Source organism: Hydractinia symbiolongicarpus, chromosome 14 (genome assembly GCF_029227915.1).
Source record: "Hydractinia symbiolongicarpus strain clone_291-10 chromosome 14, HSymV2.1, whole genome shotgun sequence".
In the NCBI taxonomy this organism is placed as follows: Eukaryota; Metazoa; Cnidaria; class Hydrozoa; order Anthoathecata; family Hydractiniidae; genus Hydractinia; species Hydractinia symbiolongicarpus.
The window spans coordinates 5,481,820-5,509,352 of record NC_079888.1 but is presented as its reverse complement, the minus strand read 5'-3'; the positions used below and the strand labels follow the sequence as shown (position 1 = coordinate 5,509,352).

The 27,533-nt window shown below is 32.0% G+C and overlaps 1 protein-coding gene across 4 annotated transcripts; it reads right to left on the bottom strand.

Annotated features, from left to right (window-relative positions):
- Positions 1-13: 13 nt before the first annotated feature.
- On the bottom strand, positions 14-26,530 carry LOC130626208 (sarcolemmal membrane-associated protein-like). Of its 4 annotated transcripts, none has more exons than XM_057441317.1 (33): positions 26,218-26,530; positions 18,855-19,002; positions 17,446-17,509; positions 17,325-17,367; positions 15,969-16,022; positions 15,711-15,806; positions 15,187-15,258; positions 14,653-14,730; positions 14,498-14,560; positions 13,353-13,451; positions 12,927-13,001; positions 12,248-12,322; positions 11,958-12,015; positions 11,770-11,832; positions 11,337-11,375; positions 11,162-11,221; positions 10,908-10,970; positions 9,866-9,922; positions 9,691-9,750; positions 9,529-9,576; positions 9,189-9,269; positions 8,689-8,751; positions 8,565-8,594; positions 8,324-8,386; positions 7,001-7,126; positions 6,563-6,625; positions 6,106-6,252; positions 5,920-5,995; positions 5,410-5,464; positions 4,929-4,961; positions 4,811-4,861; positions 1,053-1,160; positions 14-681 (listed from the first exon to the last, which is right to left on the bottom strand). In XM_057441317.1, the coding sequence occupies exons 1-33, from the start codon at positions 26,401-26,403 to the stop codon at positions 541-543; spliced, it is 2,538 nt and encodes an 845-aa protein (XP_057297300.1). In that variant the 5' UTR covers positions 26,404-26,530; the 3' UTR covers positions 14-540. The 4 variants fall into 4 exon arrangements, with proteins under 4 accessions (XP_057297300.1, XP_057297301.1, XP_057297302.1 ...); XM_057441318.1 differs by having other exon boundaries at positions 8,324-8,383; XM_057441319.1 differs by lacking the exon at positions 6,563-6,625.
- Positions 26,531-27,533: the final 1,003 nt, after the last annotated feature.

Sequence of the window (27,533 nt, the reverse complement as noted above, 5' to 3'; positions counted from 1 at the left end):
AAATACTAAAAAGTGAATGACTTCAATCTAGAAATAAATACTCTTAAAAAGCATCTTACAACATAACTTACAACTTCTCCGAATTTACTTTACTATAAAAATCATTTACAAGAAATATTATATTTGAATAACTTTATTAATTGTACAAACTGTTTTTATAATGATAACAAAAACTGGAAAAAAGATGTAAATCCAAAAAAAAAGAAAACAAGATAAAGCTTGTCAGATTTTTTGAGAGTAATCAGAAAAAATTGGCTGCTGGAAAAATTAGTTTTTACTTTTTTTAGACTGTGAAAGCGAGTTGTCACAATGAGGAGATGGTGACACAATGATAATGTTTACATTGGCAATAATATATTACTCATAACATTCAACAATATCAATAGGGAAGGCACATAGAACAATATTATATATTCATAGTCTATAAATTGATTTTCATGGGTACAATAGTATCTGAAGGAGATGAAGATATCTGCAAATCTTGAACAACAGGTTTTATAAGGTACTATTAGCATGCAGCTTGTGAGAAGAAGGGAGCTGTCAAAACAAAAACTCCCAAATATCAGTCCAAGTGTGTTCATCTAGTACTGGTAAGCTTCCTGGAGTTACTTTAATAATATCCAACATCACCAATGCACCAAATGCAACAAACAAAATAAACAATGTTAAAACAACATTCACCTAAAACGACAGCAAAAATTAAATTCAATTGTTTGAACTTAACAAGTAGATATTTTATTACAACAACACATTAACAGATAGTGTTACTGATTTTAACAAAGTTTGTCTATAAAAAAATTGACCTTTTATAAATTTATTAAGTGTTAAAAGAAGCGTTTGTTTCAGGATTTAAGGAAAACAACCTAAAATTTGTTGAATCAAACCAGACTAATCAGACTAGCGTGTTCTCACTTTTTGGCGAACGAACGAATGGAAAGAAGAACAAACAAACAAACAAACAAACAAACAAACAAACAAACAAACAAACAAACACACAAACAAACAAACAAACAAACAAACACACAAACAAACAAACAAACAAACAAACAAACCAGTTTTCCTTGTTGCTGAACATGTTTATATTGCTCTTCTTGATTTTGATATAACAACTCTTCAATAGATTGATTGGCTGAATCTAATTGGTCCTGTAGATTGTCATCCTAAACACAAAAGCTTTTTCTCTTCTATATGTGCTATAAAACCTGGTCACACTGCTAACAAGATTGCTTCCAGATTGTTTCAGAAAGGGAATAGAGATTCATGATCTGAATTGGATTAAAATTATCAGTGTTGTTTTATCTTTGACATAAGCACAAGGAAAATCTTATTTGTGTACCAGGCAGTGTGAAACATTCATAAACGACTGTGTGCAATTTTTTTAATTATGTGCCCATATCTCAAAGTGGTAAAGATTACTAAATAAAATGTGAAATTAAAAAAAGATGAACAGAGGATGAGAAAAAGGTTAACTATCAACAAACTAAAAAAAGAGTCAGAATTCCAAAAAATTAGAGAAATAAAATAATATGTGAGAAATGTTTTGCAAAAGTTTCATAACATAGCAGGCTATACAGTAAACAAAAATGTTTGTGGTCAAGGAAAGTATGGAAGAAAGCAATTAGTACTTGCTGTATATGAAACACTGTCTTTGAGTTTATAAACATATATCTTGTTGAAAACTTAAATTTTTCCAGTGGCGTATTGTAAGTTTTTTTAGGATACCAGAATCGTTTTAAAAGTTGTGCCAAGCTGACTCAATACAAGTTTATGAGTTTGGTTTGGCAAGGCACAGCTAAAATAGTGGGCTTTACATTTCAACTGCAAATCATGCCAGTGACCCCTTAACTAGTTTATAACTAACATACTTACACTAAGATCATTCTTAAAGCAGAACTACGATTGATAACAAGTTGGGCGTGATTTATTCATCATGGTGTGAATAAGAACTGTGTAATTTTTTTTTTATATTAGAGAAGCATTGGTACAATGTTAAAAGTCTGTGCTCTAATTTGGAATTAATATACTTATGTTATGGTTAGTTTAGTTTAGTTTTGCTGTAATAAATACAGTGTCAAATTAATCAACTGAATGAAAATTACAAGTGTCACGTGTGTGAAACTTTTTCTATATTTTTATGTATAATAACATCTTTTAGGACAATAAATGTTTTCATTTCATTTGCCAGAATTTGCCACGTGTGACGTCACAAATCAAAAAATATTTATAAACCGATTTACGAAATAATGGCGGCGTCAGTTGAAATTATCGCATTTTGTAACCACAATTTGGACATAAAAAAGAGGAAATATTGTTTTCCCAATACGTAAGAGTGTTTTTATTCCATAAAACAAATATGTAGTCATCTACGTTAGTTCTCCCTTAAGAACCAAATATAGTAAAACCTGCATTTACTTTAAGAGAAGAAATTTTCGCTTAAATTTAAATTTGCAAATAAAAACAAGTTTTTTTTAAGAATCTATTTTGGTAAAATTTGCAAGAATTTAATTTTGCAAATTGCTAACAGCCAATTTTTTTTGTGGAATTTATCTTCGGGATCTTAAAAGTAAAAAAATTTGTAAAGCAATTTAGGAATGTGAATAACAGTAAAGAGAAGGGGGTAGACTATAATTTTTTTCCAGTATCACAGACAATCAAAAAAAAACTCGCAAAATTCTCTTCCAGTAAAAATTTCTTCCCTTATTTTCTTTTTAAAAAAGTTACTAAAACAAAGACAACTATTTCCCTTACAGATGTATATTTCTATCAATACGAACATAATACTTTTGTCAACTAAATTAAAAAATAAATCATTGTAAAACTTTTAAAGACACAAACAAAACGAATTTTAGCTATATCAATTCACATCTCTATGCAGTGAAAGTGAATGCTTAATTAAGCGCCCCAGGCGCTTATATAAACTTTTTACTTTCAAGTTGGGCACCAATTCGAAGGGGGCAGAAATCGAAAGAGGGTACTTATAAAAAATCTCATTTTTGTGTTATGTAAAAGCTTTTTTTTAGGAAACTAAAATGGTCATAAAATATTAAAAACAAAAAAATATACATTTGCCTGATACAGGAGTTAAGAAAATTATGACTATCAGTTTGCTAACTCATCTTACCAAATATATTATTGTAGATGTGTTAAAAACAGAGACAAACATGCATTTATTTTCGTATTCCTATATTCAAGTGACAATAATTATATTTATTTATTTTAATCATTATTGCGGTAGTGAGTCAAGGTCAGTCGACATTCATTAGGCTTTGTCAGAAAATAAAAGATGTGAGTAACAGTAGTCAGAATAAAAAAATCTTTGGAAAATGTGAAGCTTTAAATGAGTAATCAGTAGGAACAGGATCACGAAAAACTTACGTGTGATCAAAATATGAAAACGGTCTTATTTACAGTCACATGAATCAATGTCACATTAGGAAACGAGTTTTGTCAATAAACTTAATTCTTGTATATAGGCATAAGGTAGCAAATACTAATATATGAGAACTATCAATATAATAAATTGAGATACTAAAAACAGACAAAGAAAAAGAACAATACCAAAATATAAATACAAAATGTATATAAAAACAGATAATGCATCCTGAAGTATAAAAAATAATTTATTAAACATACATAAATTAATGATTCTATAAAACTTGATTGGTTTGATAAACTAAAAAAAATTACAAATTGACAACGCGACTGCAAAATATTACATTTAATTATAACACATTTGAGTGAAACCACTTTGAGATATGAACTGTTCATGGAACATTTTCTAACTTATGACAGTGAACATTCCTCATCTAGTTTTTTATTTGGTCTGTTATTCTACGTCATACAATCTGTGCAGTACTTTGCAATGATGGTTAATCTAAACAAACAAGTGTATTGGTCAAACATACCATGAAGTTATTGATTCTAATATAGCAGTAAATCTTTAGTGTGTTTTGCATTGAAGAATTGTGGATTTTTTCTTTAATTGGGGAAGAATGATGGCTCTTTCTTAATAATTTCTTGGAATAGGTGGAATATGAAAAATATAAAAATAAGACTGTAGGCAAGTTATGCAAATGTGTACTATAATGGCAACTTTTATACAAACATCAGACCTATTTACACAGAAAGTTCAACAACTCTACAAAAAAGTAAATGAAAGTTTTGGGTGTGCTATCAAAACAAATACAAAGCAGTGAATTCAACCCTGCATTAATTGCTTACCTGTGTTTGTTTTCTTGATATTCTGTCAATTGAATTACATTGGCTTTTAAAAGTATTAGTTTACTACAAACTGTAACTACTTATTTATATGTTTAACAATGTTATTATTTTATCCACAACAAGCACGACTTAAGAAATAAGCAATGTTGCTATTAAAAACATGTTAATTTATTTTACACATTATGGTGCATAAGGTTTAATTGTGGTTGTTACTGCACTATTAGTGACTTCCTCTACAAGTGCAGGTGCAAATAAAAATTTAATATTTTTACTTTTTAAAACTGGTTTAAACTTTAACTTTAATGAGCAATTAATACAGGGTCTTGTCAACTGCGTTTGTAGATAAAGAAACCACAATTAAACCTTGCCAAAATGGAGGTTCAGCACATTTTAATGTGATGAACACTGGACAAGTTGATAATTAAATAATATCATTGCTTTTTCATGGGGATCATAATGCGTAGTAACAGAAGATGCTTCAGGTTGGTTAATTTTCGTTTAACCAAACGCTACATGACAACTGTGGTAATTCAAACTATACCAAACTTTTAAAGGTCAACTTATCAGCATATCAATTACAGTGACATACCATGTATTGATCTGAAACTTCGTCAAATTCTTTGTGTAAATTCTGTTGTGCCTGAAAAATAGGTTTAAATAAAATTTTTTCAAAAAAGCAATAGTAATTAAAAAATATATATACTTACAGCACGAATAGGTTTCTTGGGAGAAATCTTTCTCTAAAAATAATAAAAAAGGATTTCATTAGATTTTTTTGATCATACCACACAACAGTACTTTTGAATAATTGCCCCTTTTATAGGAGAACCCTTTGAGAGAAAATTCCAAACATCGAATACGATCCAAGCTACACCAGCTATTAATATAATTGATAAGGAAGATATTCATGTATATATTATGTAAAAAAACATAATTCCATTAGAAAAATAAAATTGGAAAATCATAAAAGTTTGTCATTCGAAGCATTGCAGAGTTTAACAAAAAAAAATTGTTGAAGAAATTTAAAAATTGCAAATTATAGAAAAACAATATCACACATTTACAATTTAACAAAGGTTGTATATGCTTAGACAGAATGGAACACACAGTTTACTTAACAACATTTTTCTTATGCTTTGCTAAACATTTCAAAATTTTGCATATAGAAATATATAAAAATGTTTCTACCAGTCTTGAAACTGTCGATTCCATATGATTTATCAAAGCATTTTCTTGTTGGAGTCTAGAACGTTAAAAAAAATTGAACACTTTAATAGTTTCTGTTTTGGTAATGTTAAATTCTAGATGGATATCTAATATATTGCAAAATATCGAACTAGGTCAAATTGGCAATACTATGCTTATTTTAAATCTTAAATCAAACAAAATTTGTATTGTCTAAAAATTCGAACTGGTGAAACACAAGCTTTCTGCTATCACACCCCTGAGCAAAAACATAAGCATGTAATTAACAAGTTTGGGAATTTCAAGAAGTAAATTTTCTATGGTGGCGTTTGGAGAAAAATTGGTTTTCGAGTTATCAGATGCGTTAAAAACTTTTTTTCTAATAAATTGCACGTAACATTAAAAACTAAAATTGTTTATAGAAAACACATGATAAAAAAACTTTCAGGCAATTTAACTGATTTCTTTAACTTTCAAAAAAACATCTTGTGAAAAAAATCTTTTTTATCTTACTTTTTACATTCACTTTCCAAACGTGAAACTTTCATTTTGAGCGTTTCATTTTCTTCTGCAAGATTTTCAATCTCGACTAAAAAAAATAATATGTTAATACATGTTAAACAAAGAATTAAAAATGCAAAGAATTTAAACACTTAATTATTTAACTCCATTTAAATGTAAATTGACATCATATCAAACCTTTCTCCTGTCCAGCCACTTTGGCATAATCTGATGCTTGCTTCTGCATTTCATTTGCTAATTTCCTAGCAGACTCAAGGGACTCGTAACTCATTGATTTGTCTAACTTCTCGATATTCATGTGTTTGTGAGCTTCGTACAGTTGATCTAAGAAGAAAAACACAGAGCCTAGCTGCATTGTTACCATTTTCACCGAATTTTTTAGTAAAAAAGGTAATTTGTTGCAAAGAATTTCGATCAGGAAGCACAGTGTTTACAACAAAAACTCAAAAAGGAATTTTCAGATATTAAAATTCAATTTTACAGTAAAAGACCATATAACAGAAAATTTAAATAAAAGACAAAAACACTAAACATTGGAATGAAAGAGCATTAAAAACTAAGTTTTATGCAATAATTCCTGCATTTCGTTTTTTAAAGGTGGTTAAATTTGATACAGCAGGCAAAATGATAATACCTTTCATCTCTTCAGTACTTTGTATCAATAGTCTGTTCTTCCAATCTTGTTGTAATAACTTTACTGAAACAGTAACTTAATAGACTAAACTAGCTCCTAGAAACTTCCTGACTAATAACAACTGGACTTTATTTTTTTGGATGTGATAAAATTAAAAAGTGATTTAAATGTATAATTAAAGCACGAATGGTTATACTAAATGTAATCTAAAAGGGACAAGTATTTCCTTTAGTTAATTTTTTTTTGATAAACAAACTACTATTCAGTAATTATAATTTATACTATTGACGATTTTTTAAACAATTACTACGTATCTCAATCATTTTTTAGTACAGTCAAAACTGTACTAAAAATACGTATGTTTTAAATTATGTATTAAAAGAACAGGAGGTTTTAAATTTGTTTGCAGACAAATAAAGGTTGGGTTCGAGCACTTACACTCTAAAGAAGCTGCTAGTTCTTTTGTTCGTTTATTTGTTTCTTGTTCCTCCATTAGTCTTTCACCAAGGATCATGATTTGGTTTTTTACCTCTTCAAGTTCAGAATAAGCACCAGCCAGTTCATCTAATGTAAACACAAAACTTATTAAATCATTATACACTATGTTTTAAAACTAAATTCCACTCACATATGAAATTTTTAAATTTTCTATTATAGTTATATTTATTTGTTTATTTACTTATACTCATGCAGTTTACAAATTGTTTTACCTTTATAGTCAGTGGTAAATTTTTTTATATATTTGTCATTGGTTAAGGATGCTAAAGGGGCATGAGCATGATTTTTTAAATCACGATATCTTCTTTAAAATAATTTTATATATTCAAATGTATGAATATTTGAAAGATCTCAACCTTTTCTACAGGTTGGTATAAGTTTTTTGTATAGAAATAAATAATAGGATTTATAAGGTTGAGAAAATTTGAGCCCCTTCTCCACGTTTGAGGTTTGTTTTACAAAACCACTGAATTTTTTTCTTAAATTTTTCAGTTATCCTATCCAGGAGGGATGTATCTAAAATTATTTTTCAATTTTTTCTAAGTAGTGCTGTTTAAATTCGCCTCTTTTTGAAATTGAACTTTCTCAATCTTATATCTCCCACAACTTACACTGTAAGTTTTGTCAGAGCTATTAAAACAAACAAAAAAAATCAAAAAACCCCTCTGGATATATTATTCAGCTTGTGTTTTAAGCAACTCTCACATCCATAACCTGGTTATGTAAAAGAAACTTCAGATGTAAGCATTACTTCATGAAAAAATAAAACACAGAGAAAAAGATCTTTACAAATTTTCAAAGTTAAACAACTTGTGGCATGACTTTGCTATAATCACCGTAGCAATGATCACTTAAGTGTACGGTCTTATTTTGAGAATGATATGAACTTGATAAACACTGGTTTCAACCTAATGGCTGGACATGGGAAAAAGTTTGTGTAATGAAGAGATCACGTTTTGATCACAAAGTTGTTAATACGTAAATATTATTTATAAATAAGCATAAAGCATACTTTCAGATAAAATTTTAGAATAAAAATTTCACCCTTAAATTTAATAAAAAACGATTTTTTCCCTAACAGTATCATTAATTGCAAAGAATTTATGAATTGTTCCCTGGTCAAAGTTTCCAAAATTAAGTAATCTTTGAATCTCTTTTTTTACATGACGCCTGAGTAGATTAAAATTAACTTCTCGAAAAAAAAATTTAGAAATTTAAGGCAAATGTTAGTTACATAATTATGGAAAACCATCAAAATTTTACCTGTAATATTCCTTTCTTCTACTTCTTGGGTTCTTTGTTTAAACTTTTCATTTTCATCTTCTTCTAAAGGAGAAAAATTGGTATATTTTCTTTCATTTAATTACGAACTTTGCCACAACATTCATAACATATTGTATGAGAGTAAATTTCTGTAAAGTCTGTGACGATTAGGATAGCTCTCACATTGTTATGACAAAGAAGAAAATTATGACGACACTAATTAAAAGAAAAAACAACTTACTTGTATAATTCAAAATGTCCTGAAGATCACCTGAAAATCAAATTTTTAAAAAATATTTCACTTAAACTTTCTTGAAAATTCTCAAAGTCTGGGGTTGTAGATAAACAATTTCAAAATAACTCACCATTAATTAATTCTAACAAGTTTTTGTTTGCATATAGCGATTCCAAACACGAGTTGTACTGGTCTAAATCAAATAAACACGCAATAGAAAAAAAGGTCAATTTTTTGCAATCTAATCAGACTCTACAACATAACCCTGATAAAGGTTTTTGTGGTTGTGGTGGCGATCTACTGGAAAATAATTGCATTTGACTTTTTAAGATAACAATTTAAGAGAAGATATATCATGTTTAACTTTACCTGTAATTAGGTAATAATAATTAAAACTTAAAAACAGCACTCTCTTAATTCATAACATGGAATGTTGCAAAACATGGCAAAAAATATAACAAAAATACAAGTCATTACTGGAAAAAATGAAAGAAACAGACTTATTTAACACTAGTAAACAGACAATTTAACAATGAAAACAGTAGGTCTTCATTGTTAAATAATTGAACCCCACCGTAACGTGGTGATTTTTTATTGTGTCAACTTTCCATACTAGCATATCTGTCTTACCAACATTATCAGGTGACGTAAGAATAGCATCGAAATCTGTATGCTTCGTCCATGACGTTGATAAAAGGTTTTGTTGCTTGTCTATAGAATATAAAATAATCAAAAGGAAAAATAAGAAAAAAAATTGAAGCTACTTTGTGCATCACTAACATACTGCCTGGCAGCAAGGGAGCATTGACCTGTGGTCCCCAGAAATAAGAGCCGCAGACGGACCCACTATATGTGACAATGTCTTAGCAGCACACACAGTTAGCTGATCTGGATAGCATGTATATGTAGAGAAGAGTTTATTCTTCATCTGAAAAAAGAAACTAAAAAAAACTATGAAAGGTTTACATACCTGGCTTACAAATTTTGAAAATATATTCTTTAGTCTCCAATAAAAGGGCTAAAACAACAATGTAGAACTGCTCCTACATGTTTTGAATTTTGAACACATTTTTCAAGTGGTAAGTCAAACTTTTACTTCATTTATCTAAAGTATATCCAGTTCACAACTTACCCTGAAACTCCTGTGCAATTTCAATTTCTTTTGATAAGTCTTTAAGTTTTTTAGAAGAATCTGTAATAAAAAAAAAAAAAAAAAAGTCGGAGTAACTTTGATACGACTTCTCTGGAGAAACAAATAAAAAATGTAGTTTTCCACTAGCTCCAACACAAACAAACATTTTACTCACCATGCACTGACACAATGGGTTTGGACTCCGTTTGTGATGCTACAGACTCCATTTTGTCTAAGTGGTAAAAATATTTTACAATAAAATATAATGATTATAATCTTTTTGAAAAATACTATGAAATAAGGAGGGGCAATTGGAAAAGTGTATCGTGTTTGCATACGTACATTATTTTCTTGTTACGTCAGCAGTTAATTGCAGACATGAACCTAAGCCGACTGTCAACGTGAAATAAAATCCTGTATAATCATTTCATCGTAAACTTGATGATGTAGAATATAATGTTGATCTTCTATCTAGGCGATTACTAATAAGAATCACTTGGTGGTGGGGTTTTAATTGTGTTGAACCAGTATCATTGGTAATTCGTTGTGTTTAGTCAGAGTGGTGTTCAATAGTGTTGAGTTGAATCAATCACACTAATTTAGCGTTGCGTTATACACAGAAAGAACTATTGCGAAGATAACCTACAGGTTAGTCTTATATATATATTCCTATTTAACATATGTTGCAGTTATTTCTTCAACTAGAAACTTTGTGCATTTTTGATTTCAAAAAGGCTTACTTTTTACTTTTTTTTGCAGTTTTTTGATCACATGACAAGATGAAGATGTCATAGAACTTTTCTGTTGGTGTTAAATTGCTCTTTGAATTATAAATTAAAAAGGGTCGATAGTTTCATTACCAAGATATCTGCAATTAAACATGTTCAGGAAAACCATAATTTTTTTCACTAGGACACTAGTCAACAAATAGCTGGGACTGAGGGTTAAAAGGAACCTGTTTTTTCTTAGAGAGTTCTTGTCCTAGTGTCACTGTTATCACACAGAATAGAGGGAGGATGTTGAGATACATACTTTATTCCAGATCCCAAATAGAACACAACATGCAGTCTTACTGAGCAAAAATATCTCTATTCGACCCGAAAGTTAATTTAAAAAACTTATAAATGATCAATTTTGTGGGAATAATTTGCACCGAAAAAGAATTGCTGTATTATTCTTTTATATTATAAAATTACGATAATGATTAAAACTACTACCTTTTAAAGCTCTTGTTTCTCTTCTTTCTCTTTGTAACTCCGATTGAACTTCTGCAAGTTGTACTACAACACAAAAGATCTTAACAGATCAGGAATGCTGATAAAAACAAAAAAACAAAAACAAAGATTAAAAATTGGTTGCAAATAGGAAAAGACAAAATGTAGTTTAACGTGAACATTTTTCCGATAAACATGTAAAAAGAGCATTAAGAGAAAGCATTGTGTATATCCTAAAATATTTAGAGCATACTAACGTTTTAAAGTTTTTATATATTCTGTTTTGTTTTTAACATCCTTTTCCAGGGTTGCATGCTCTACAATAAACAATAAAAAAAACAGGAAAAAAGTATGAAGTGTGTGATGCATTTAATTTATGATTGGGATTAATATTTTAACAAATAAAAAATTATCACAACAAAACAAGAATACCTGAAGCAAATGGTAGATCAGGTGTTGATGGTTCAGAATCTAAAGTAGGTGAGATAAGCTTATTATAATGACAAATAAAGTTGATTTTTTAAAGGAAGTTATGCTGCAATTTCTAATCAAATTTTTACCTTTTCGCATGCTATAAAAATTATAAAGCAAGCTGTTTTTAGTAATAAGTGTTTTGGGCATGCTGCAATGGCCAACTTATTGTAAAAATTAGCATTTCCTGAAAAAATATGCAATTCTTGCCCAATTAAAGTCGATCCTCTCTTTTGTGTGCCGGCTTCAAAAGCATAATAATGTAATGTTTTATTTTGTTTAAAATGCTTTCTGGTCACAATTGTTGTATTAACAAAAAAGGGCCCCTGCAACAGCTACAACTCTTTTACCCCTTTTATTTGAATTACTTAAATTGAAAAAGCAAAATACAAACCTTCTGTTTCTTCTGTCTCTAAACTATCATCATCTACAGCTTTCTGTTGCTGTTGAAGTCGCTCTAGAAAAAGTAGGTAAACAAATAGGAATTGTATAAAATAATTATATCAATGTTGTAAAACTAAACATAACAATGTGTAAATGTGCAAAACTAAACATTGTTTAGCGTATTACAGGACAATATACCTTTCATGGCTTCAATTTGTTTCTTAGTAAAGTCACATTCAGCTTGCAAGGATTCCACCTAGAAAACAAAACTGCATGCTATCAAGAATTTGTGAAAAATGATTGGTGTGTTCTTCTTAATTTAACATTAAATCTTAACAAAGAAGTGTAATTTTAATTAACTGAAATTGATTTACACTTTATTTACAAGCAGCAAGCATCAAGTCAAATTCCTGCATTAAAACTTACGAACTACAAGCTTGAATAAAGGTTCCTGATATTCTATTGCACTATCAATAAAAGTTGTTTACCTCAACAGCCATAGCACTTCCTCGCTGCTCTGCATCTTCCAATTGTGATTTTATTGCATCGTAATCACTTTTATTCTAAAAAAGGGAGATATGTTCATGTATGCTGGTACAATGGCCACCATAGTCACATCCCGTTTGAACTTTTTTCTTATTTTGATAAACCCCACAAAACATTATGCTACCAGTAAGCACACCTGTACCTTACTCTCACTTCCAAATGAAAATCATATCTACAGTCCCGTATGGAAAATATATGTTTAATCACAGATAGTGGGGGATTGCAAAAAAATGTACTTTTAGTCTTCGCGAAATTAATTGCACCATTTACAGAGGACATGGTGTAATTCCTGCATTCTCAGTAGTCGTTATACTGTTATTTCCCACAAATTTCCCTTATTATTAGAGGAGCTAATTATATTCACTACAACAGTAGGACTTATAGGTCATTTTATGAAAGTTGTGAAGAAATAAGATTTCAATAACACCACCTTGCTAAAATTCCCATTTAGGATTTAGCGACCTTTTTTTCCATTTCTGGATTACACCCTGGAAGGAGCAATAAATAGATAGAACCGCTATGACCAGTACCAGCAAAAACAACTGCTGGAAGGAAATTGGGAAAAATTGTTGATGTCACTATGTACATAACTCTGGTAAGAAAAAAAGTATATACTACTACCTTTTCACAAACAGCCTCATGGCGGTGATTTGTCGCTTCCATTTCGTCTTTTAATTTTTGCATTTCATCCATTCTCTAAAGTAAATTGTTTAATTATATATCAAATGATGTATAAAAGAAATTGCACCATTGCAATAACTGTTCTCTGCCCTCTCCAATATTGGTAAAGGATTCTAATTAGGGACAAAAATTTGCAATTGGGTGTATTTACACACCCATATTGAAACATTGAAAGCAAGATAAAAATAAAAAAAAATTGTATTTGTAAACTCAACACCCAATACTTAACATAAGAATACTAATACTCTTTCTAAGACAATATTTCCTCACAAATTGCGAACTGTGAAATTCTAATGTCTATACATTTTTTCCCTTTCAATATGCACAAAAACATACATCACTAGCTTGCATCAAAATTAATCTTACCAATCTGTGATTTTCCATTAAGTCGTGTAGTTCTTCTTGAGATTTTTCATACACAGAACGCAAGTGTGAGCATTCATCTTCTGTGTTGCTTAGTAGACGCTTAAATTAAAAGAATGTTTTTAATGGAAATGTGCTCAGCCATGCAAAAATAAACTACTAACACGTATCAAGTGTAGGTACATTTTTCTTTTCTATAATCTTATTATACTTATATTTTCTGCCTGTCCGTGTGTGGCATTTTCCAAGTGGATTATGTTTTTTACAATTTTCTTTAAACAAAGTTTGGAAAACATCACCTCTCATACTGTTTTGTACTCGCAAAACTTTGCATCAAAGCTGGGTCAACCCATCCATCAAACATTTTAAATCAAATATCTACTTGAATGTTCATCTGCCTTCACTGCTTATCAAAAGCTGATTTAAAGCTGACACAATGGTGGCAATGTGCTAATAATCCCCCCCCCCCCAAAAAAAAAAAAAAAATCCTGTTGTACAAGAACTTGCTAATGTCATTTTATTTCTGTAATTATTATTACCTGATTAAGTGGATTTTTTGCACTGGCCATTCAACTGGTAAAAAAATAAAGTGGAAAGCGAAAGCTTTTGGCAAGTCCTGTTCAAGGCCTAACAACTTGGTTCAGGGTGAAAATAACTGGCACTAACTCCTGTCCGGGTAAATATGAACCATTTCCTCAAAGCTTTACCAACATGAAAATTATTCAAATAGTGAAAACTACATTATTTTTGGCAAGTTCTGTTCGAAAAAATTGTGAGGTTTAAAGAAGTTGTGTGAATATAATTGAAATCCTTTCAACTGGAAATACCTTTTTTAAAAGTTGAATTTTTTATACTGTACTCAAAATCCCCTTGACAAAAAAAGTATGAGGGCATAAAGACGAATGGAAACATATTGTTATAAAAAATTTTTTTATTATTTTACTGCTACGCTTTACATAATACTTTTTAGGTACTAAAAGCTTAAGGTTCTCTCAGGGCTTGGAATCTGACGTCAGCTGATTACAAACAAGTATTTTAGACCAATTAATTTTGGGGAGTCAGCAGAGTCTGAACAACTTGCGTAAAATCATGGTGTAACTGTAAACAGGATTGAGGACCTTAGTAAAAACTGGACACACTTTACTTACTTCTAACTCACTGCATTTTTGAAGTGCTTCAACTTTTTCTTTTAATATATTCTGCAATGTTTCCTTGAAAAAAAGAGAAAAATATTTTTGCTGGAATTCAAGTATACAGCAATCTAACTGACTTGTAAATCGTAACAAAAGAAAGCAAACCATACCTTAGCTGCAGATTCATAATGCAGTCGTTCATCTTGATAAGAAACTAGCTCAGCTTGCAAGTCCTCTTCTGTTATTTCCTGGAAGGAACAGGTATTTGCGGATTAAATAAGTGTACACAATTAATCACAATCAGCCTTACACAATGGAAATTTATTGCTGAATGAAGCTGTTGCAATATATAAAATTATGAGAGCGATGTAACAGTAAGTGAAAAAATTTTTCGCATTTAAAAACCACTTTACAAAAACACATCAATAAACACTGTACGCTGAAAAATAACCTAAGTTGAAAATAACTGAACTACAAATTGATTGATGTGTGGGTTAAAAAGAAAATTTATATGATGCCAGGAACAAAAAAAATATATTAACAATAAAATACTTAACAAGGTGCATCAAATGAAGGAGTTTAGTATGATCATTTTTATGTTAGGAGTCTGATTTATATTGTATTTATATTCATATTTTTCAAACTTTATACGGACAACCACAACAAGACACTTATTACAGGAATGAATCATGCATAATTCTCACCTTGGAAAAAAGTTCCAACTGGTTTTCCAGAGTTTCAAGCCGTGATAGTAGTTTATCTTCCTGAATAAACCCCTATGGTTAAAAAGAGGTATTTAAGCACAGAAACCTAAAACCTTTTTTTGTAGCGCATGTAAGTACTTTGGCTTCTTAACTGTATTATGATTTTAGTACCAAATGCTTCAGATGTGGTTTTCTTAATCGAATGAAGTGGTTGTTTATAAAAAATAAAACATTGAGTTAGTGTGCATTTAAGCTGGTGCAAAGTTTTAAGTTCCAAAAAAGTTTCTAACTTTTAGGAGTAAATGAGCTACGGTAGTAAATTAGGAGCTTTTTAGTAGTGGGTTTCTTATTAAAAAAAAATTTACATATTAAATCTGGCAATGTATTAACAAGGGCCCACAAAATAAGTTAAAAAATAAAAAAGTATTACATTTTAAATGGTCTTTTCTGAAGGCATTGAACTCACTTAAAAACTACTTTAAGGGAACTCCAGGAACAAAATAAGTGATCCAAAAAAAAATTACCTGAAATGTGTCCTCAGATGCTGCATGTGAATTTGATATCATTCTTTGTAAAGTAGCTAACTTGTTTTCTAGCATTTGCTCTCTGTGCAAAGCATCCTGTAGGGTGTTCAACAAATGTTTAATATGTAATAAAATATATGCTAATAGCATTAGGTTAATGTATTTTATTTAACAAAACCAGAAAGTTGATCGTATTTATGGACAAAAAAAAAAGGTGTCAGTTTTGTATTTGCCAGCTGCACTGACTACAAAACGTACCTGTAAAAATTGTGAAAGTTGCCACAGCTCATGTGGTTGGATGTTTTTATCAGCCTAAAAATACAACAAAACATTATTAAAAAGAGGATGATCTTTATACCGTGATTTCAAGCAACAGTCTCACATACTATGCAGCATTTTAAAATATAATCAACAATATTTTTAAACATTACTTTGAAATAAACTGACCATCAACATAACAATAAACCATACTTATGTTGATGGTTATCTAGGCAAAAGGTCAGTGTAGTTTTCCAAGAAAGTCCAAAAATATTTGCCATGCCTGAAAATGGCTGTGGTATATTAATACTACACCGTATGTATATTTCTGAATGTGTCTTGCAGTTTAAATAAAACTCAGAAAAATTTTTTGTATCGCAGTACTCATTTGTGATGCTCTTGAGGAAAACCTCCCCTTCATTATTTGTATTTTTTGAAACACTAAAATTTTTTTTTTTTTTAAATACGAAAGAAGATTATTTTATTTTTCAAAAAACGCATATTTTTAAAATATACGTGTTTTAAAATTAGCATATTTTTGAAAATACGACATTCTAATTTCCTATTTTTCAAAATACAAGTTCCGTATATTTTATTAAAAGTAGCAATTCCAATTTCATAAATAACATGTGATCACTATTTCTGTTTTAGTAACATTTAAGTTTCAGAAGTTTATTTCCATTGCCTTGCAAAATGGCAGCAATTAGTTGTTGGGTTATCCCAAGCTGCCACATGTTCTTTAAAATATTTTAAAAACATTTTGGTTAATAATATTTTTTAAATTAAAGATTTCTGTGTATTAAGTATATAGAATGTCCCATAGCAGAAAAAAATAGTCAAAAAAAACTCTCTATGTTCCTAAGCACAATACTATAACTTTGTCAAAACATTACATACTCCAACCGTGTACTGTTATAATCCGAACAAGTGCTCCAGGCGCTTATTAAAATTCTGGATTTTTTTTTGTATGGGCTTGATCGCTTAAACAAGGGGGCGCTTAAAAAATGCTGGGCGCTTATAAATTTCTCCTAATTTTGTACAAATTAAAGACAACGGTAATTTTCAATTTTGTTTTTCTTCCTGAAAAATAAAACTGAACAAAAGATGTATAACAACATGAATTTTAGTCTTTTTAGGGTTCTCAATATAAGAAAGTAAAATCTTTAAATAAGCACCCAGTAAAATCTTTAAATAAGCACAAATAAGAAACTTCTCATGGTATTTTTTGATTAAGAGTTCCCTTTTTAAATTTATCCAACTTTGAGGAATTTACCTGGGCACTTTTTCGATGGGGGAAATTAAAAAATGCTGAGCGCTTAACGGGTTCTTAAGGTATGTGTCAGATTTTTAACTTACTGTGAGTAGAGACAGCAAACCTTGTTGACTTTCATCATGTGAACTAAATTAAAGTTATTACTGAGAATTTAATTTATTGAAAACATTCCCCCATTAAACACTGACAAAAAAAGAATCTTACCCAGTAGCCTCACTTCCATCTTCATGAAAAAGAGTTACAAGTCCAACTATGCAACCATGTGTGACTAAATATTAAAGAAAATTATCATCTTTAGGATTTTATTACTGCCTATTAAATCATTCGCTTGAAGTTAAAAACTTGATGTAAACTTGTTTTTTTAACTCAAGATTAGCAAGAGTAATTTAGCAATTTTAATTTATTAAGTTTTTTTTTGTTTTTTCCAGATGCCACATTTAACGATTTCCTTGATCGCTCATTTCAAGCTAAGAAGAAGGCTGTCACAATATCATCGTATTTAGTCGTAAATAAACACACAGCCTTGCCTTTTAAGAACAATGGGTGGGACTTTTTTTATGTTTTTATGGAAATCAATAAATTAGAGCAAAACAAAACAACAAAAAACTTAGGTATATTCTCTTTCCTTGACGCCAGTAATTATGATTATTAATGACTACCACACACCCTTCTCTTTTTATCAAAAATAAAAGCCAGAGTTATTGTATAATTTTCAACTAAACTATCAATGGGGGAGAGTGCACAAAGTGATGCTTAAAGACAGTTGGAGAACTACAGAGATGAATAAATTCAAAATACAAAAAAGAAAAATCCAAAAACATAGTATTCTAAAATGCACATAAATTTATTTCTCTATAAGAAAACAACTAAACTGTTTGAACAAAGAAACGCAATCAAAAAGTAAGGCAACAGTGAGGCGAAGCATTGCTTCAAATGCAATGTTTTGTTTGAAGTGATTGACATTTTTTTTTTTCAAAACTTAAAACAATTACTTTAAATTTCAAATTTTTGTTTTTTTCGTTAGCGAAAAACATGTTGCTTTCTTCCTCCATTATGGAATAAGTTTTAAGTGACCCAACTATTGGTCTTTAAGGTGTCAAAGTTTTATTAAATGAACAGCCCGTTTTGGAGTTATCAAATCCAAAGTAGTGTTGTACGGATTCCCGGACCGGACAGGGCTGTTTTTTTAATGGGAGACTGATCCCAAACTGGCTGGTTAAGGGTTAAAACAATTACTCTCACGCGAGCCTTGAAAGACTTAGTAAGAACGAGTGCAAATGGCATACAAAGCTCACTTTGAAGAAAAAAAATCAGCAATTGTACCTTTCGTAAAACATTCCTATTAGAGCTGTAAAAATTGAATCCTTAATTGTCTAAATAGTTCACATGCTCTTTCTGAGAAGAATAGAAGAAGCCTTGGTTAGAATAATACATAGGCATTGCAGTGAAACAAACTGAATATGACAAATCCTGTATCATGCTAGAGGGAAATAAATGTATATAATTTTTTCAGAAGAAGAAGAAGACTAGAGAGTGAGTGTTCAAAATTTATGAAATAGATTCGCAAAATTTTCTATAGTCATGTAACGATTTCAATATAAATTTACACTAACCGTTTTTGGAATTCTCAACTACTTCAACTCCAAACTGTAGAATATCACCAGATTTAATCTCACATGGTTCACTTTCCTCAGAACCTCTGCTCAAGCGAACACTGTTTACATATGTTCCATTACTGCTTTTAGTATCTTGAAGCATAAACTAAAAAAAAAAAAAAACTCTATAAAACATTGTTTTACACTAAAAACCTCTGTTTGTTTATTGCAAAGCAGAAATGTAGGAATTTTTTTTCCTGACCTGACAACGGACCCATTCACAAAATATAAATGTATTGCCAGAATAAATGTGTATCCGTAAATCTATATTTTCTTTTTCCAATATTTTCTTTTCCCAATGGTGTAAATACAAAACTATATATATGAGCATTGTATTTACATCATGTTTCAAAAGATTTTATCACAAATTAATATATAATAATTTCAAGTCCCCTTTTGGTTACATACAATCGCAAACAGTAGTCAAATGGGGGAATTGAGGGACACCATGAAATGTTGGGCAAATAAGGGACACTTAAAAACACTGTGAAGAACAAAGATTTGAGTAAAATACTTTACAGCTACACGAAGATACATCTTTCCTTATAATAATATCAAAAAATTACTTCCACATGTTAATAAGTGTCATCAGTAGGTATCCACAAACAAGGCGCATCAAACGCGTGCAAAATGGCCGACTAAAACCAAGTTTTGCCTCGTTAAAATTTACACCTTGTTGAACAGCTATTAAAAGTTGTCTGGGTCATCGAAACCGTAAACAAGCTATTATTTCGGTCGCCAGCAACGATTTTTCATGAACTCCTTCGTTTCGCTATTAAATGGTGTCCCGTAATTACCCTGTTGGGTTGCATGTTAAACGGGGTAATGATGGGACATATTTACTAACGATTTACCACCTAAGGGGAAGGTTACAATTGCCTCTATTTCCCGCCAAACTTCGCGATGTCAAAACAGCTGACTTGTGAAGATATGCAGTTCTGTTTAGGTGTTGTAAAAAGATTGGAAATGACAAATAATTCTGTGTTGTGTTGATTGACATGTTTTAGGTATTATTTTGTAAGACTAATAACACGTTTCTTTTCTATGATAAAAAAAATATTAGTACATAATGCCACGCAACTATAAACCAAGGTTAAGAGTCATGTGGACGAAGAAGGCATTAGAAAATGCTTTGGCTGAAAGGACCCAATGTGGGACTTCCATTCGCGCCTTGGCTAAAAAATTTAACATCCCCAAGTCTAGTTTGGAGCGGCACATCCAATGCATGCGGAAAGGTACCACACTACGCAGAAAAGGAAGAAAATCTGTATTCACAACTGTGGAGACAGATCAACTCAAATCTTGCATCACCAGTTTGGCAGATATGGGGTTTGGCCTAAGATTAAAAGACGTCGGAGAGCTGGTCGAATCCTACGTTACGCAATACGACCACGAGCGCGCTAAAAAAGGTTTTTCATTATAAAGGGCGTATTGGATATCCTGGTCCAGATTGGCTCAAGTCATTCATGGAGCGCAACAATCTTTCCTTAAAGGAAGCAACAAAACTTGCAAGGAACAGGTATAACATATATAATACTATAATAAAAACATTAATAAATTATACACCATGCGTGCGTTGTTAACATATGTAGTGAGCTTGCCTGCTGCTCCCAGTTCTGTGGACCGCGGATCGAATCTCGCTCACTGCCAGGCAGTATGTTAGCAATTCACAAAGTAACTCTCCTTCAATTAAACAGGTATAACGCCACGAAGAATCCGTTCGTAATATATCATTATTACGATCTGTTGGAGAAAGCATTGAAAGACTTCGAACTGGAGGACAAACCACACCTCATATGGAATTGTGACGAGTCCAGTTTGCCACACAACCCCAAGCGATGCAAAATTGTTTCGGAAAAAGGACAAAAAACTGCTCAGGTAATTATCGTTTTTATTATCAGGGTTAATTAAGCATTAAAGCAACAGGCACGCGCATGCGATCGTGCGCTTTTACGACAAGGCCTGCGTTATCCATATTGCATTGATTTTTTTTCAGATTACACCAGGAAATGATCGTGAAAATACCACAGTCATGGCAGCATGCTCAGCCGATGGGAGAGCCTTACCACCCATGCTTGTATTCCAGGGCAAATTCGTACAAACAACATGGAGGCCCAACATTCCTTCCGGTTCAAAGAATTAACCCTGGATATACGCCAACCCGTCAGGATGGATGGATTCCGACACATTCTACAAATGGTTTGAAAAGTGGGAGAAGGAAACACGAGTGTTTAAAGAGGTAATAAAAACTTCCCTTTTATATGTTTGTATATTTACTTATCGCTCGTACTTATCGCTAAATAACTATTTTTTAAGGAACCAACTGAGACAACGGAAGGCGTACTAGAGCCGCGAATTCTAATTTATGACGGACACTTGTCCCACGTTTGGTACGAAACGATAGAGCTTGCGCGAGAAATGAAAGTTACGATTATCAAATTGCCCCCACATGCTACGGATTTGTTGCAACCTTTGGATGTTTCTGTGTTTAAGTCGTAAAGGACCATTGGGAAGATGCTCTGTTCCAGAGATTGCACCTAACACGTTCAAAATTAACGAAGGGAGAATTTGCGGCTCTGTTGGCCAGTGAAGAGGTATTTTTAATTTGGTTTATATAAACTCGCATTCTAAAAAAAAAGTTTTATTACAGATGATGGCCGCAGAAACGCCCGAAAGCTAACGGCCGATAAATAATTAAAAACGACTTTGTCTTTTTTATATCTTTACAATTATGTCGTTTCTTCTTTTATTCAAGGTATGGGAAAAGGCATTAACAAAAGACAATATTCGTCATGGGTTCAGGAAATGTGGTATCCATCCGCTTGATAAAACAATGTATCCCGAATACAGGTTCGACACCAACCTGAAAAAAAGGTAAGCATCGATAGTGTTTATTTACTTACTTATTTTCAGTGTTGACCATTTATACGTAAGTGGATTAATCCTAAAATGTAAAAACGATTTTTTCAGATATGATGTGTGGATAGCAAATGGAAAGCCGGAACTTTCCGCCGCGGAACTCGACGCTATCGACACAGAAGCTTCAGCCGAGTCGACCAATACGCCTTCACTGGAATCAGTCACACCATCCAATACTGAGAACAGTGATGGCAACACATTCATGTATAATGGTCGCAAAGGGTGAATTGTCTCCTATTTTATTCCAGACGATGAACCAGACAATCTAATTCGTATGCCAACCACGCCCGCTTTGTCAGATTCATGTCCAAACAAGCCAACAACAATCAACGCTTGATTCCAGTCAGCGTTTTTAAAGAAATTGGACTCCCTGACACCTCCATCATCTAAAACTGGTGTCAGCACTGAAACGCAGAAGAGAGCTAATCCTCACGGTGAAATTGTTACATCTGACGAAGTGTTTACGTCAATTAAAGCAAAAGCGCTAGAAAAAGAAGCAAAATCGAAAAAGCCAAAACTCTTGGCCCCACCAACGGCGAAGAAAAGCACAGAGGCAAGCGACAGTGACGGAGTGTTGGAAGAAGACTCGTCAGAAGAAGAGTACTCTTCTTCTGAGAGCGAACATGGGGATAATCGTGGTACGCGCGATGTTGTGTTTCCTCCTACCGTTCGCGGAGATGAAGGTTATATATACCTTAGGTCCGTATGGGACCAATTCAATCCTCCCGTTACCAGGGCCGAAGTAGTAAATTCCTACTTCGGTATAATATATTACGCTGACACTGCACGAAAAAAATTTCGTCTTTTCGTTGGAAAAGTAATAAACACTTTCCGATCGGACAAGGATGGTTGTCTGGAAAATTTGGAATTCCAATGCCTACGATACACGGCTGGAACTCCAACAATTTTGGAAGAAACTCCTACACATTTGGTGTTGGATTTGATTCCGGCTTGGGACGTAGTCTGTGGTCCCCTACAAGCCAGCCGTCGTGACGACCAGACAAGCAACATCCGTAAAATGACGTTGGTGAAAATAAACATCCCGGACTACCCCAAGTTTGTTCAAACTGCTGCCGTTGTGTCTAAACTGGAAAGGGAAAAGGCCTACAGACACTTGTATGAGTTGTGACTTCCAGTGTAGATATATATTATCGAAAAACAAAAAAAGGATATCATCCATTATAATACGCTTTGTTATCCCTCCCCCCCTTTCTTTAGATATTTTTGTTGCACATGATATGTGCCAGGACGAGCCCGGGGGATGAGGTTACATTCAAGAAGTAAATAAGTAAAAAGAAATCAATCGGCAACATCCGTTGTACGTTAAACACATATGTCCCGTTATTACCCTTGTTGCACTTGGAATACGCTCGGGGTAAAAACGGGACATGTCCCGTAATTTCCCAATATGCGTTCTGTTATTTCCCAAAAGAAAGGGTAATGCATTAAATTAAAATGGGAAATTCCCTTGCCCTCTTCAAAATTAATGGGAAATACCAAACAAAAAAATCAAGAATTTTTTTTAAAAGTTATTTTTTTCATAACAAAAGTTTTTTTATTTAACACTTGTAATAAAAAGATAATTACAAAAAAACATTAAACATCAGAATCTATCAAAAGAAGAAAGAAATCGACAGCTGTTTTTTCTCTTATAATAAATTTATTAGTTTAACAGGTTGATGCATGTATCCATTTTATTACTTTTTGTTATCCCGAAAGTAAGAGCACATGCTGCACAACTTTATTATAACAATTTTTTAAATATAAATTTTTCGCAATATGTATTTGCTGTCGGTCTACCATAATTCTAAACGCAAATAATCTAATAACTATAAGCTCTATTTTTGTGCTCCACCATGCTTGATTTTTTTACTAAGCAACCTCAAACAATCGCAGTTTTGTTACTGATCATACACTTTCTTCACGAACAGAAAATTTTAATCATTTACGAAAAAGAAAATTTAAAAAAATAATATTTAACTCAGAACATTTCAAGAGAAAATAAAATAATTAACTCAGGCTTGCTTTCTTTCGCTCGTCTACGATAAAAATAAACACTTTAGAAGTGTGATATTCCGCACGTCTAAAGTAAACCAGGCGTGTGCGGAGGTGTGCGTGTGTGATCGCACACCTTAAATGACGAAGCCTGGCAAGGGGAAGGATGTCATATGTCTTTTATATTTTGAGTGAGCAAAAAGAAAAGAAAAAATGTATCATCAACATTTAAAGCTTGGTTCACACTAAAAAATGTCTAAATGGTACTAAGATGTTTTAGTCACCTTAAAACCAGAAAATTTATTTCATGTGACCAAATTAGTTCACATAAAAACTGTGTTTTCTTAAGTCGTTAAATGCTTTAAGGATCAAAACATGTTTTAAGCTAAGGACGCCTGTTTAAAAGTAGAAAAAATTAATGTTATTCATTTTAAGAGTCTTTGATCTGAATTGCAACTAAAAAATTGTGCACAATGGAAAAAATGTAATATATAGATAAATTTTTTAAAAAATTCAACAAATTAAGATTTGAATTTAACATCTTAAAATACAATTTCTTTCCATATAAACATTACTGGTTTTAAAAGAGATAGACGTTTTTTTTAGTTTTAAAAATCCTAAAACCATTTTGTAATCCATACGAACCCTGCTAAACTGTAACATTCATTAAGAAATCTTTGAAGCATTCTGTTTTGTCAAGGCATTGACAATATAGGTGGGATCATTTATTTAAGGTGGCATCATTTATTTAGGTGGGACTTAGACAATGGCATTCTGAAAAATTAAAATCTTATGTTATTTATTTATAGAATGTACACATTTGAATAAATAAAATTGCTGTAGAAATTTTTTGTCATCTATTGCTATTATTTGATTATTTTTTATATACATTTTGTTCTTTCATTTGTGTTTACAAGTTACTGGGATGAAAGCAGTAAAGGATTCTCAGTATTTCTGTTTAAGAAATTTTTTTTATTTCAATACTAGTCGATAAAAACCCGTGGAAAAATCCACTCAGGCAATAGGACATTGAAAAAGTTGGCTGTTTAAGACGTTTTGCTGACGTCAACATTGCAAATCCAAAACAAAATAGTTTATTCGTTGCCTGTAACGTGTAGAAGTTGAAACACTGATCAAAATAATGTATAGGATCATATCTTTTCTACGAACGACTAAGGACATATAAGGGTTTAAAAATTTTGCTGACGTCAGCAATGGCCCGTTAAAACACGAAAAAATTTTCGTATAGACCTTGAAACGATGATCAAGAAAATGTATAGGATCATGTACTTTTGACAAACGGTTACAGAGATATTGGGGTTTAAAGGTTTTTTGATGACGTCATCAACCTGTCCGTTCCAAAACAGATTGGGGAAGCAGGTTTTGGAAGATTACCCAAATTGGTCCTAGGTGCTCCCCTAGTTACCTATGCAGTGAAAAATCATTGACATCACCACCTCATTTCCAAGTTATTTGGCCTCTAAGTTTTAGGTGCACTGTAATGGCTTCATTAATTTAATATAGGATATAGACGTTAAAGTAGTGTTATTGACGTCGCGCCGTAACGTCAGAAAATTTAACATATTAGACATAAGTTTTTCAGTGACATCAAAGGAAAATGACGATATCCACTTTACCTGTTACAAACTGACACAGTCTCCGTATTATTATAAGAGATTTTTTTGCACAATAAAATTACCTTAAAGAATAATTTTTAGGCAGATGGCTGTTGTATAGCATCCATATCTAGTATTGGCTGTCTACTACAGGTTTTCCAGGTTACATTACAGAAAAATTTGAAATGTTTTAAGTTGAAATCAAGTTGTTAATCTCATAGTTTTGAACAACTAAGCATGCTAAGACAATACCATAATCAAGGAAATTGGATCTCGATTCCCATAATTACTGTATACTGAAATAAAGGCTGTACATGACTGGATAATCATAATAAACCAGAAGACAGTATATATATAGACCTTTTGATTGTTTACATTTTCCGTGGTAAGCACTTTCGACTTAGCAATTGGCGTGGCAGGCAATAACATGCAGGTGCTAGGTGAAATGAGGACCTTTTTAGCATGTTTTTTCGCACAAAGGTATCATTAAGATTTTATATTAATATTATCTCAATCAGAAGTTATTCATCTACACTTAATAATAGTTCAAAGCCTAAAAAATGTTTCCGTAGAAAGAAATTGGGTGAAAAAGACCTTTCTTCAGCGAGCATCCACATCTTTCTGCCTGACATGCAGTTGTTAGAGCTAGAAGAGCTTACCACAGAAAATGTAAACATTCAAAAAGGTCGATATGCTAGAGCAGCCTAGCACTTACAACTGGCTAGCTAGCCAGTTAGGTAAGTAGCTATATAGCAAAAAAATACAGCAAAAACAAAGAGTAAGTATCCAACCTTTCCTTTTTCATACCACATAACAGCATGATTACGTGACAGAACCTTGCAATCGAATATTCCATTGGTTTGTGATGATTTAGCCTTGGCTACTGCTCTACCAATTTTTATGGGTTCTTTTAAAGAAAGTTGCCTTTCTTGAAACGGATGGGAGTTTGGTCTGGGTGCAAGCAATGCAAATGCCATATTTATAGATATTTTAGTGACATTATGGTCAAATTCAAGACTCTTTATTCGCAAGGATTTGCAAGCTCATTGCCCACTGCTGCTTACCCATATTTTGTGTCCATGTAAATCGGTACCCGAAACGGCGTTCGGTAAATCGGAATAGTAAAGGGCTTTTTCGGTCGCGTTGCGCTATCATTGGAGGGAGAGGGAGGGGCAATGACTTCATTTAGCACCGGGCTAAGTGGTCCCGACACACGACGTACAACATAACTAGCACCCTTCATACTTTATCGATATTAAAAGTCCGACAGACGTTCAGTCATACTTCTCCAACCAAATGGGGGGGGGGGGGGGGAATCGAAAATACTAACCAGGCATACCTTTGTTAATAACATTAGAAGAGTTAACCTAATGACCAAAAAGTGCCAAGCTCATTTTTAAAATACTTTTAAGCAAAGAATTTGGAAAACTAAATCGTTGAGCTAGTGAGCAAGGCAAAAAAAACTTAGTATATTTTTACCAATATAACGAAAATAAATAAAAATTTAAATTTATTTTAGCAATTACTGTCTCAAATAAGCATGTTGTCGGTTTGGTGTATTTCTTGTTTTTCTTTAAACGCAACTCACAAAAAGCTTTCTTTTTTCGAGGCAGTCTGCTTCCGATTTTAACTATGTGATGCGGAATCTTTAAATTAACTTTAGTTAGATATTTAGACAAGGTTTACGCGCCGGCGTTATGGAAAGATGAAGAGGAGACAGCCAAGAGCCTGGATGCGTTATCTAGACTAAGGCGTTCACCATGAGCCTTGAAAAATTATGGTTTCAAGGAAACCAATAAAAATGCCTTATTTTTACTTCCAACTAATAGAAATAGAAACCTGCTACGAATAAAGTATTTTTCAGTAGCCACACCATCTCTTGATCAAAACTTTGTCACTTTAAAAGAACTCGTGTCCAATTAACAGAACTCGATTCCATTTTGTGGACGATAGCCTAGTTTTTACCCAATCTGGTGAGAACTGTTGTATTTCTTGATAGCTTGGTAACTAGACCTTTTGCTTGACTAACCAAAATTATTGACTATGATAATAACTAGTGTAGCTTAGAAAATTAGAGGCAAAAGTTGTTTAAGTGATGGTTAACCAA

Bases quoted from the DNA above. Each gene is read 5' to 3' on its own strand.
- LOC130626208 (XM_057441317.1), bottom strand. From the start codon at position 26,403: ATGGCATTTGCATTGCTTGCACCCAGACCAAACTCCCATCCGTTTCAA. The intron at 9,270-9,528 runs GTATGTAAACCT...TATATTCTATAG, and splicing joins TTTCAAAATTTGTAAGCCAG to ACAAGCAACAAAACCTTTTA. The intron at 8,752-9,188 runs GTAAGACAGATA...TATTTGATTTAG, and splicing joins TACGTCACCTGATAATGTTG to ACCAGTACAACTCGTGTTTG.